Source organism: Pelmatolapia mariae, linkage group LG23 (genome assembly GCF_036321145.2).
Source record: "Pelmatolapia mariae isolate MD_Pm_ZW linkage group LG23, Pm_UMD_F_2, whole genome shotgun sequence".
In the NCBI taxonomy this organism is placed as follows: domain Eukaryota; kingdom Metazoa; phylum Chordata; class Actinopteri; order Cichliformes; family Cichlidae; genus Pelmatolapia; species Pelmatolapia mariae.
The window spans coordinates 26,219,386-26,232,235 of record NC_086246.1 but is presented as its reverse complement, the minus strand read 5'-3'; the positions used below and the strand labels follow the sequence as shown (position 1 = coordinate 26,232,235).

The 12,850-nt window shown below is 43.6% G+C and overlaps 1 protein-coding gene across 1 annotated transcript in view; it reads left to right on the top strand.

Annotated features, from left to right (window-relative positions):
• LOC134620211 (fibronectin type III domain-containing protein 5-like) overlaps positions 1–12,850 on the top strand; it is a 54,725-nt gene that overhangs the window by 21,986 nt on the left and 19,889 nt on the right. The window contains exon 2 of the mRNA XM_063466253.1: positions 8,273–8,388. Within this exon, the coding sequence (XP_063322323.1) occupies positions 8,273–8,388 (116 nt within the window). The remainder of the gene's footprint in view (positions 1–8,272; positions 8,389–12,850) is intronic.

Genomic DNA, 12,850 nt, shown 5'->3' with positions numbered 1-12,850 from the left:
CCGTGCGGAGCTCATCTATGCCACTATCCACGTAAATGGGAAGGAGCTACAAATGGAGGTGGATACAGGGGCCTCAGCTTCCGTGATCAACCAAGCCACTTACCACAGCTTGTGGCACTCGGGCAGGGCGCCGGCTCTCCAAGCGACTGAGATAAGCCTGAGACAGTACACGGGTGAATGCATTCCCCTGCTTGGTGCTATAGAGGTGCATGCAGCATATCAGGGTCAAGAAACTTCAGCAACACTACTGGTGGTGAAAGGGGAGGGGCCTAGTCTGCTGGGTCGTGACCTTCTGCAGAAAATCCGCCTGAACTGGAGAGAAATCAGGTATGTAACTGTAATAGCAGAATTACTGGGAAAGTATGCAGATGTGTTCAAGAATGATTTGGGCACTCTCCGGGGCACCACTGTGAAGCTGTGTGTGGACCCTTTTGCCCGGCCACGCTTTTTCAAACCACGCACTGTACCATACGCCATGAAGGCCAAGGTGGAAGCAGAGTTGGAGAGACTACAACAGTTAGGGGTCATTGAGCCAATAGAGTTCTCGGACTGGGCTACCCCGATTGTACCAGTGTTGAAGGAGGATGGAGGGGTGCGTATATGTGGTGATTACAAACTGACAGTAAACCAAGCCTGTCAGCTCGACGCCTACCCTCTGCCTCGAGTGAATGACCTGTTTGCCACACTGGCAGGTGGTCAGACATTCACAAAGTTGGATATGAGTCATGCTTACCAGCAGTTGCTGCTGAATGAGGAATCAAAAAAATATGTGACAATAAACACACACAAGGGGCTGTTCAAGTACAACCGCCTGGTGTTTGACGTTGCATCCAGTCCGGCTATCTTTCAGCGCACCATGGACAATCTTCTGCAAAACATTCCCGGTGTTGCTGTTTACTTGGATGACATTTTAGTTACAGGTAAAACGGAAGAGGGGCACCTGCGTAACCTTGAGCAGGTGTTGAAGAAGCTCTCAGAAGCTGGGTTGCGTTTGAAGCGCAGTAAGTGTGTTTTCCAAGCCCCTAGCGTGACATACCTGGGTCATCGCATCTCAGCTCAGGGCCTGTCCCCGCTGGAAGAGAAAGTGAGGGCAGTAAAGGAAGCCCCGAGTCCAAAGAATGTAGCTGAACTAAGATCATTCTTGGGCTTAGTGAACTATTATGGGAAGTTTTTGCCTGACCTCTCCAGCATTCTTGCTCCCCTGTATAGGCTACTGCACAAAGACAGTCAGTGGAGGTGGTCCCATGCACAATAGAAGGCCTTCAGACAGGTAAAAGAACTGTTACAATCGACGCCGCTCCTGGTGCATTTTGATCCGGAGAAGGAGGTGGTCCTGTCCTGCGATGCCTCCCCGTATGGCATAGGAGCTATTCTTTCACATCGCATGGAAGATGGGGAAGAGAAACCGGTCGGATATGCGTCACGCACACTCACAGCAGCAGAACAGGGCTATTCACAGCTTGAGAAGGAAGGCTTAGCAATAGTTTTTGCTGTGAAACGGTTTCACCAGTACCTGTATGGCCGCCCATTTACTGTTGTTACAGACCATAAGCCCCATTGTTTATAAGGCTGCTAAAAACATCAAAGCATGGACTGAATGGGATCCAGAGTTATCTCAGGTTAAACAGTGGCTATTGCAGGGCTGGCCAGCAACAGTGGAGCAGGATCAGCTCAAACCGTATGCCAAGCGTCAGCAGGAGCTCAGTGTTCAAGATGGCTGCATCCTTTGGGGTTCCCGAGTCATTGTTCCGCCTCCAGGTCGGTCACAGATTATTGAAGTGTTGCATGAGGCTCATCCAGGGATTTCTCGAATGAAAAGTCTGGCAAGGTCATTCGTGTGGTGGCCAGGAATGGACAGTGCCTTGGAGGAAAGAACTGACATGACATTGTTCTCAATGTCAGTCAAACCAAAAAGATGCCACCACCTGCCCCACTCCACCCATGGGAGTGGCCTGGCCATCCATGGTCCAGGCTTCATCTAGATTTTGCCAGCCCCTTTTTGGGCCACATGTTCCTGTGTTGGTGGATGCGCATTCAAAATGTGTGCCAACCATCACAGCCCCAGTCGCTACAGACACACTCCGGAGAATCTTTGCAACACATGGATTAGCTGAGGCAGTGGTCACGGACAATGGGCGCACGTTCACGAGTGGGATTTTCCAAGAATTTATGGAGAGAAATGGGATCCGGCATATCCTCACCGCACCCTACCACCCTGCCTCCAATGGCTTAGCGGAGCGCGCAGTGGAAACACTGAAAGATGGTCTGAAAAAAATGCCAGGTCTTTCAATAGAAAAGAGGCTCTGCCGTTTCCAGTTTCAGTATTGCATCACATCTCATACAACCACAGGCTTGTCCCCAGCGGAGTTGCAGATGGGGAGGAAGCCCAGATCTCATCTGGATCTTCTTCGCCCAGATGTGGGAGCCAGAGTCACACAGTCACAAGGTGAGCAGAAAGTGAGACATGATCTACAGGGTGGGCCATTTATATGGATACACCGTAATAAAATGGGAATGGTTGGTGATATTAAAGTCCTGTTTGTGGCACATTAGTATATGTGAGGGGGCAAACTCCTCAAGATGGGTGGTGACCATGGTGGCCATTTAGAAGTCGGCCATCTTGGATACAACTTTTGTTTTTTCAATAGGAAGAGGGCCATGTGACACATCAAACTTATTGGTAATGTCACAAGAAAAACAATGGTGTGCTTGGTTTCAACATAACTTTATTCTTTCATGAGTTATTTACAAGTTTCTGACCACTTATAAAATGTGTTCAATGTGCTGCCCATTGTGTTGGATTGTCAATGCAACCCTCTTCTCCCACTCTTCACACACTAATAGCAACACTGCAGGAGAAATGCCAGCACAGGCATCCAGTATCCGTAGTTTCAGGTGCTTCACACCATAGACAATTGCCTTCAGATGACCCCAAAGATAAAAGTCTAAGGGGGTCAGATCGGGAGACCTTGGGGGCCATTCAACTGGCCCACGACGACCAATCCACTTTCCAGGAAACTGTTCATCTAGGAATGCTCGGACCTGGCACCCATAATGTGGTGGTGCACCATCTTGCTGGAAAAACTCAGGGAACGTGCCAGCTTCAGTGCATAAAGAGGGAAACACATCATCATGTAGCAATTTCAAATATCCAGTGGCCTTGAGGTTTCCATTGATGAAGAATGGACCCACTATCGTTGTACCCCATATACCACACCAAACCATCACTTTTGTTGTTCCAACAGTCTTGGAGGGATCCATCCAATGTGGGTTAGTGTCAGACCAATAGCGGTGGTTTTGTTTGTTAACTTCACCATTCACATAAAAGTTTGCCTCATCACTGAACAAAATCTTTTGCATGAACTGAGGGTCCTGTTCCAATTTTTGTTTTGCCCATTCTGCAAATTCTGTGCGCCGATCTGGGTCATCCTCGTTGAGATGCTGCAGTAGCTGGAGTTTGTAAGTGCCATTTGTGAGTAGCTAATATCCGCCGAAGGGATGTTCGACTAATGCCACTCTCCAGTGACATGCGGCGAGTGCTACGCTGTGGGCTCTTGCTGAATGAAGCTAGGACAGCCACTGATGTTTCTTCATTAGTGACAGTTTTCTTGCGTCCACATTTTGGCAAATCCAACACTGAACCAGTTTCACGAAACTTAGCAAGCAGTTTGCTAACTGTAGCATGGGAGATGGGTGGTCTCGTAGGGTGTCTTGCATTGAAATCTGCTGCAATGACCCGGTTACTGCGTTCACCAGATATCAACACAATTTCGATCCACTCCTCACGTGTTAACCTCTTCGACATGTCAATGGCTGTGAACAAAGAGAAACTTGTAAATAACTCATGAAAGAATAAAGTTACGTTGAAACCAAGCACACCATTGTTTTTCTTGTGACATTACCAATAAGTTTGATGTGTCACATGGCCCTCTTCCTATTGAAAAAACAAAAGTTGTATCCAAGATGGCCGACTTCTAAATGGCCACCAGGGTCACCACCCATCTTGGGGAGTTTGCCCCCTCACATATACTAATGTGCCACAAACAGGACTTTAATATCACCAACCTTTCCCATTTTATTACGGTGTAACCATATAAATGGCCCACCCTGTACATGCCAGAGGCTGTGTTTTCAAGCAGGGAGACTGTGTGTATATCAAAAACTTTACTGGTGGCTCACAATGGCTGCCTGGTGTCATTCACCACAGTTCGGGGCCAGTATCTTTTGTGGTGGAGTTGTTGGATGGCAGACGAGTTCGCAGGCACAAGGATCATGTGAGAGCCCGCACGGATGGAGCTGGGAAGAGGGCTCAGAGTGGTTTGCACGCACAAGGTGGAGACAGGGCTGTGGACATTGTGGGGCCTCAGAGTGGTTCACCCGAAGGGGAAGTCGTGTCAGCAGCCCCTGAGATCGGGATTGGTTCTTCAGTATCACCAGAAGGGCTGGTGGAGCAATCTAAGTCACCTGAGCCGAACCCGGCCACAGGAGCTCAGCAGGCTCCTAGCCTGGAGAAACCAACAGCAGGACTGAGGAGGTCAAAGAGGCAGCACAAGCCCCCTGATAGACTGAATTGTTAAAATAATGCGGTGTTGAATTCTCCCTCTCTTTTCGTACATATGCATAATTGCTATGTTGTGGGTTTTTGCTTAAGGGGGGGCGGGGGGTGTTATAGACAGTGTTGTTGTTAATGTATGTTTGGGGCGTTGCACCCCGGAACCTTCAGAGGTTTTTCAGGGTTTTCCCTGTCGGAATGTTATGTGAGAAACAGTTTCCTGTATGTGTTGCGACTAGCTGTGGTTGTTTCTAAAAGTGGTCAATAAACATCCTAAAAGTGACACCTGAGTTTCCGAGCATTTTTATCTTGAGGTTATAACATATTCAAAGGCTGTTTTCTTGTATTCGTGTCAGTGTTGATGGTAAACTTGCACATAAACTACTACTTTGGACACTCATGTGTCACTCCATACCAGTGTTCCCTCTAATTTTTCATGTGTCTGAGCGAACACACAAACTCCCTGAGCGGTCCCTTGGACCACTGTGAGCAACAGCAGACGTGTGCACTGTGGTCACACCTGCATCGAATCCATCCAAGTTACGTGGTTTATTAAAATAATCAAATTACAGCATTTACATTTATGTTAGACTACTTTTAATTAACTGCTTTAACCCACTTACAATGAAAATTTAAAAAAATCTTGTTCATGACCTGTGTAGTATGTTAACACTATTGGAAGTAAAAAATAACTTGAACTCCAATTTTGAAAACTCAACTTTCTTTTTTTTGTGCTCTGACTTGTATTATGAGTATGAGTCTGTGGTCTGGGAGAGAGTCCTGTAACTCTCTGTCTGCAAAATACAGTATATAATGACCAATGTTGGGCAATTAATTATATGGTAGCTTCTTCAAAAAAGTAACTGAGTTTTGCAAACAACAAAGTTTTTTGCAGCTGTTTACCTAAAAATGCAGCCAAGGCATTTTTTTAAAATAAACATTTCAAACTATTTACAGAACAATCAGGTGTTCTGCATCAAATTTGATGCCACACAAATTATTTGTGCCACTCCAAAAAATAATTTCTGTCCACTATGAGATAAAGGAGAACAACAGCCTGATACCTGCAGGCCTGACAACAGGAGATGTATCACTCCTGTAACACCTGTAACATTCAGTAGTCGCCTCATTGTTCTGACACACACAACAAAACTATTGACTACACTACACACTAACTACACAAGATTTGCGCTAAACGTCGCAAATCTCTCACATCTCAAAACACCGCCGTCACTCCTAAAACTTCCCCCTTACTAAACAACTAAATGCCATGTTGCCATATCATTTTTTGATTGGTCCACATAGTACATTTTTCCACCAATAGGAAAGGGTGGGGGGGGGAGATTGCTCACAGGCTGAGAGTGCTTTCGAGCGTTTTCCTTATAAAACGCCATTTTCACCGTTTCTTCCCGCAGTAAATATAAACAACGATAGTATTCAGGAAAAAAAAAAAACATTGCATATATTTTTTTAACTTAACTCTGGTTTTACGTGGCCTATCAACACAATTTAAAAACTGGTATAAAGTCCACACTTTTTCCGTCAATTGTTCTGTCTGTCCTGCTCACATCTCCAATGGTTGTACACGTTGTCATTAACGTGGCTTCACTCCACATCAGCCACGCCGCTTTGCTAGCTAAAACACCGGTGTCGGCACATAAGGACGCTGCCATAGCCTGTCAACGACGTTGATTAGCTGCGTATATACGAATGTGAATCGCATCAGTGGCTGGACTATGGGATAAGGTGGCATCGTTCTAATCCCAGCAGCCAGTCACTCACTGACTAACACTGCAAAACAGAATTGTTAACGTATTTATTTTAATTTCAATTCAGGTTAGATATTTTTTTTGTGCGCAACACAGATTTTCTGTGCGCAGAGACCGTGCCAGCAGTGCACAATTGCGCACGCGCGCAGCTTGGAGGGAACATTGCTCCATACCCTGCCACCCACTGGTCAGCCAGTGGACTGACTGAGTGAACATGTAAAAAAACTATTTGAAAAGTACATATTTATAAAAATGAAGTTCAAAAATATTTTTTTCATGCCTAAAGACGAATAAAAATACTTAAGAAAAAAATCCTGATTTAGGTTGTCATAATTCATGCATGACAGGGTTAAGTTTTGATGGGCTTTCACACACCAGAGTGAAATGGGGGTTAAACAGATGAATGTTTGTTTCTGTTGACATCAAAAACTTGTGTCAGTTGTAACAAAATAGTTTAATCTTTCAACATCCATGAAGGGACTGGTGTTGGACATTAGCTTTGGTTATATGTAGACACAGCCTGTGCAGCTGTCAGCGTGTTTCTGTGGTTGTCCTTTACAAATTATCCATCCATGCCATTTTAAACAGATATCCAGTTACCTCCCAGTTAGCATATGGCCTCTTTAAAATGAAGGGACTGCAAATAATTGCTAGAATTTCTATGAAAGATGAAATGTGGGCTGGAATAGATCCATGGGCCTCTCAAATCTGTTGTTTGATCCACTGGAGCAAGTCCTGACACTCAGGTGTGGAACCGATCAAACAGCAACGAATACTTAAATTAAATTATTATCCTAATAATGCTATTTTACAGTTGAGTACAGTTTCACTTGTAATTCTGCAAATGCACAGCTTGTGTTCTAGGTCATAAGCCATTTTTAAATTGTATTTCTTTATGAATAAATGGGAGAACAGTCTTTATGAAAGGCCAGGGGGCTGGAGTACATTATTAATATGAGTGAATCCATCTTTAATGGATTGATTTTCCTGACAGAGATAAAGACTTGAAAGCTTTTAGAACACTTCGCAGATGCAGAGATATTAATATTTGACTTTAAACTTTTGGCTGAGTTTTACTATGGGAAAGATTTTAAATCGAAAATCAGCATCAGCCTTCACTAATGCCCCTCTAAGTAATTGGAAGCAAATGACAAAACATCTGGTGCAGCTGGATGTCTCTACACCGAAAAGGCACAACATTATGACCACAGACAGGTGAAGTGAAAAACAGTTGACTTGTTAGAAGCAGGGAAATGGACAAGTGTAAGAATCTAAGCGAAGTTGATGATGACTTAGACGAGTGAGTCAAAACATCTCCAAAACTGTAGCTCTTGTGGGGTGTTCCTGGTCTGCAGTGGTCAGTATCTATCACAAGCAATCCAAGGGAGGAACAGCGGTGAACCACCGACAGAGCTCACTGATGCTTGTGGAGAACAAAGGCTGGCCCGAGTGGTCCAGTCCAACAGATGAGCCACTGTAGCTTAAACTGCTGAAAACATTAATGCTGGTTCTGACAGAATACACAGAGCATCACAGTTTGTTGTGTATGTGGCGGTATAGCTGCAGATCACTCAGGATGCCCATGCAGACCCTTGCACAGTGTCAAAAGCACCAACAGTGGGCATGTGAGCATCAGACTAGACCACCGAGGAAGGTGGCCTAGACCTAAATAATAATTTAGGTCCTCCTTGGTTCGATTTAGGCTCTTGATCATTGTCCTTCCACTTGTTCTGTTTATCCTGATCAAATAAAGGCATAAATAAATACTTAAAACAGAAAGGAGCCCATTGCAAGTAATGTTGGTGTGTCCACATATTTGTGATCATCTCAGTTTAAATGCTCTGCAGACTGCATGTGTTACCTGGCCTTCACTGACCGTCCCTAACAAACAATATAAATGTGTGTGTGTGTGTGTGCGTGTGCGTGCGTGCGTGCGTGCGTGTGTTAACAGCTGTGCCAGCAGCCCCGGTGAATGTATCGGTGACCCAGCTGAGGGCTCACTCGGCCATGGTGACCTGGAACGTCCCTCAGGGAGACACCGTCATTGGATACGCCATCTCACAGCAGGTACAATACAGCAGCCTCATATCATCGCTGCATGCATACACTGAGCACGCACGGCCAATGAACCATGCTTTTTCTTCTTTTTAAACTGAATGTCAAATACATCCTGATGCGCCCTCTCATTCAGCTGAAGGCCGATTAATTTTGCAGGGATCCAAATTATGAATTGAATGCCCAGAAAAGCTGGATCGCTGCCATGCTCGGGGCTGGAACAGCTTTTCAAAGATGAATTATGTATTTCTTGTGCTCATCTCGATCTCACGAGGGCTCACTTCTTTCTCTTTTGTCCTCCTGCTGCTGTCTTCTGGGATTTATTAAAATGCTGCGTCATTCATTAGCCGGGTAGGCAGTCAGCATTCGGCTCAAAGACACTTTGAGTCATGAGGGGTGGGAAAGTTTGGAAACCTCTCGGAGGAATTTGCTCATAAACATTTTACTTCTTAAGGAGCTCATTAATGTCAAGGATGGCTACTGGTTGACGTAGGTAATAATAAAAAACCAAATCTCTTAATTACATAAGGTGCAGCCAAAAGAAGGACTTTCCAAGTATCCAATTAGCAAGAAAAACCTAATAATTGAAGTAATCGACCTTTAAATATCCCCCAGGAGGAAAGATCCTGCCGTGGATTTGAGGGGGAAAAGATCGCTCACAAGTAAGACATCCACAGCTGTGCACTGGTGTGTCAGCTCACCTGTGTGAGGTTAACAAAAGTCATATGCTCTGCCCGTGTTTGGGGTAATTTATCATAAATAATTAAGTTGCACAGCTGTCGTGCCATATGCATAATGGTGTGTTAATGCAAAAATGGGCTTTGGAGATGTTCATATGAAGTTGCAGGTATTTAATTAATTCAGGAAAAAAAGACTCCAACAAATAACTGAAAGCGACAGACACATTTGTTGAAGCCATGAATTCACTCATTACTGCTGGGTCTAGTATTATAGACACTGTGTTCAGCTGTACTTCATACAGCTGTCTGTGTGCCTTTCAGACAGCTGACAGTAGAACAATAGTGTATTTTGTCCTCTTTCTGACCCTAACATCTGGAAGAAGAAATACAGACTGCTCTCAGCTTACAGGTGTGGTCTTCTGCTGCTGTTCAGATGCTCTTCTGCATACCTTGGTTGTAATGAGTGGTTATTTGAGTTACTGTTGCCTTCCTATCAGCTCAAAGCACACTGGTCATTTTCCTCTGACATCAAAAAGGCATTTTCCCTCAGTGAACTGATGCTCACTGAATATTTTCTCTTCTTCAGGTCACTAGTAAACACTAGAAATGGTTGTGCAGGAAAATCACAGCAGATCAGCAGTTTCTGAAATACTTAAATCATCAACAACCACGGCACATTAACATAATCCTCCACATTCTGATGCTCAGTTTGGACTTCACTAGGTCGTTTTAACCATGTCCACTTGTGTAAATACATTGAGTTTCTGCCAGCTGACTGGTTAATTAGATATTTGCATTAATAAGCGGTTGAATATGATTGTTCAGAATGTATTTCTTTTTCTTCATGAATTCATCGATTCATTGGTTACATTTCATTTAATTAAACGCTGCAGTCCTTCCACGTAGCACCTTTAAAGAACACAACTGCCACCTAAAGTACAAGAAGTTTGCGTCACTGTAAGAGACGTTTCACATTAATTCTGCTGTTACATAACAACATTTTGTCCGTCTGACATCTCTTAAAAACCTCGGCTGCTAGCTCAGCTTGGCTCATTTTAATCAGTCTTCACCACCTACAGTTTTGGCAAAAGGAGAATGAGACATTAGCTGAGCTCTGAGTGGGTGTCGTCTCCATTAGTGGAAATTATTTGGCCAGGACTCGTCTCACAGGAGAAACATCCACAGCGGTGTCGATGCCAAACAACTCTTACTCTTTCTTTTTGTTTTTTTTTCCCAAGTCACCTCACATCTGAGTCAGAATCCATCAACCTTTTGGCATTTTCAAGAAAACACAGGATCGGGATGTAAAACATCTCCTGCTTTAACCTCAGAAAGCACTTATGTAAAAAAAAACCTTACTCAAATATTAATGGGGGAGGTGATGTTAGCAGGTGGATGCAGCGGGTATCCGTGCTGCAGGTTTTATCTACCGAGCCCGTATTTTCCACTGTTAGTCATCAAAGGTTGCCTTGGATCAGAGTGAGCTGCTACAAAAGGGCAAAAAATGCTGTTATATAAAAGGCTGCTCTGTCAATCAAGTATGTTTTCTACCAATTCTATTTTCCTTATTGCAAGAGTGGTCTCGCATCAGGCTTAAGTCTTGATTAGGATTCAAACGTGGCTGCTTTGTGGGATTATTTCATTCACAGTATCTTTCGGTGACATGCCGAGCCTTCTGTTTGTGAAGGAGAAGCAGGACGAGTGAATGTGCCCAGACAAAGAGTTGCTTCACTCATCTAAAGTTGTTCCAAATCCCACGGTGCTGGCTGCCAAGATTCACGCGTTACACAACCTCGCTCCCAAACACACAAACACATGAAGTAACCCAGTTTAAGTTTCTGTGTCTGAGATTCCCAGCAGTCCTGGTTTCTATGACTTCAAATATCAAACACACAGGGTTAATTGATGATTAGTACAAGGTCAATGTTTATCAAATAAAACCTGCAGAGAGCGCCTGTTTTAAACTTGTGTTGTGATGTTTGTACCAGAAGAAGATTGTTAGACTGTGACAACATCAGAGGAGAGATTTGTTTATCTGCACCACTTTCCTTCTGAAATGCATTAGGCTGCTGCTGACTTCTTTCCTGACCTAAAAATAGCGATGCACCCAAACTTCGTGTTCACCTGCAGACTTCATGGTCACATTTTACTGAAGTAAAGGCGCCTTCTGTTCCTTTTTAAAGTGTCTGAAGCTGAACCCTGACAAATCAAACTATAAGACCGCTGCCAAAATTAAAAGAAAGCTCGAAACCCCCTGCAAGAACAAGAAAATATTTACTTCAATTGTCAAATGTAGAGAACTTCCAAGAGCACAGATTAGGACTTAAGAGGGTTTGTAGCAGCCAGCTGTTGATAATCAAATCCACTTGATAAACTGATCATCAGTGAGTGTGAGCACCTCTATAAAAGCAGACATTTGGGCAGTTTGCTGGTCTTCAGAAATCACAATGCCACAGTCTTTCAAGGCGTAGATGTCCCAGCAAATTCACCCCAAAGTCAGACTGTGCAATGCTCAGAGAAACTGCAAAAAGAGCTACACCTCACTTCATGACAGCACAATTAGAAAAAAACAGAAAAAGTATGGCTTCTTTGGAAGGGCTTCCAGGAGAAAGCCTCTTCTCTCTTAACAACCCACAGAATCCCTGGAATGAGGCTAAAGTTTGTTATTATGTTTGCTCATAATGCACAAAACCAAACGGCGCGTATCACCACAAACACCTCATACCTGCTGTCAGCATAGAAGTGGAGGCGTAATGATTTGGGCAACTTACAGTCCTTGAGTCGATCATGAACTCCTCTGCATACCAAAGTACTCTAGAGACATCTGTCAGGCAGTTAAAGTGTGGATCAAAGTAATGACCAACTCTAAGTGCAGACCTCGACCTGATTGAAATGCTGTGGCGTGGCAAAAGAGAGCTGTGCATAAATAAATGCCCTCAAACCCCAATGAGCCGAAGCACCGCTGGACAGAAGAGCAGACCCAAAGTCCTCTACGATGTGAGAGACTGATATGACATACAAAAATGTATTATTTCAAGTTGTCGCTGATCCCAAGGTGGTTCTACAAACTACTGAATTATGGGGTTTACTTAGTTTTTCACCGGTCTGCATACTTTAAAAATCCTATTTTTGCCATCCTGTAAATGGATGCAGGGATTATAAAACACTTATGAAATCAACTAAAACCAGATACTCTGTCAATGTAGAACGTTTGTTTTACCTACCTTGAAAATATAAAGACTGACTCTCAGCAGGCACCTCAAACCTGCAGGCTTTACTTTCTTCTGTCATCAAACAGTATAAAACGCTCATCATCTAACGCTCTTTTGCTTGTTAAGAATTAGAAAAAATCTGTTTTACTTTTACGTTTTTAAAAAGCTAAGAGGGTATTCCCATGTTAACTACAGTTAGAAAATATATATAGAGATGACCAGCTTTTTTAAAAGCTGTTATCTATTTTGGAGCCGACCTTTGTGGCACAAAAATATAAAGGACAAAGGGTGGCTCAAGACTTTTGCACAGACCTTTAGATGGCTGTGACAAGTTTCCATTAGTTTTTATTTCCTGGTTTACTGTCTTACTTAAAACTGCAGAATTAAATGTGCCTACGAGGTAAACTGACAAAGCCTGAAAATTAGAAAGTATCTTGAGTTACGTCAGCGACACTTTTCAAAATTAGATGGATTTGGAGTTTTTATTCCAAAATGGTAATGCCTCAATCACAGCTGAGTCACTGGTGCTGATTAACAACCCTTTTAACCCCCGTCGATTCAGTATATACTTTTATATGACGG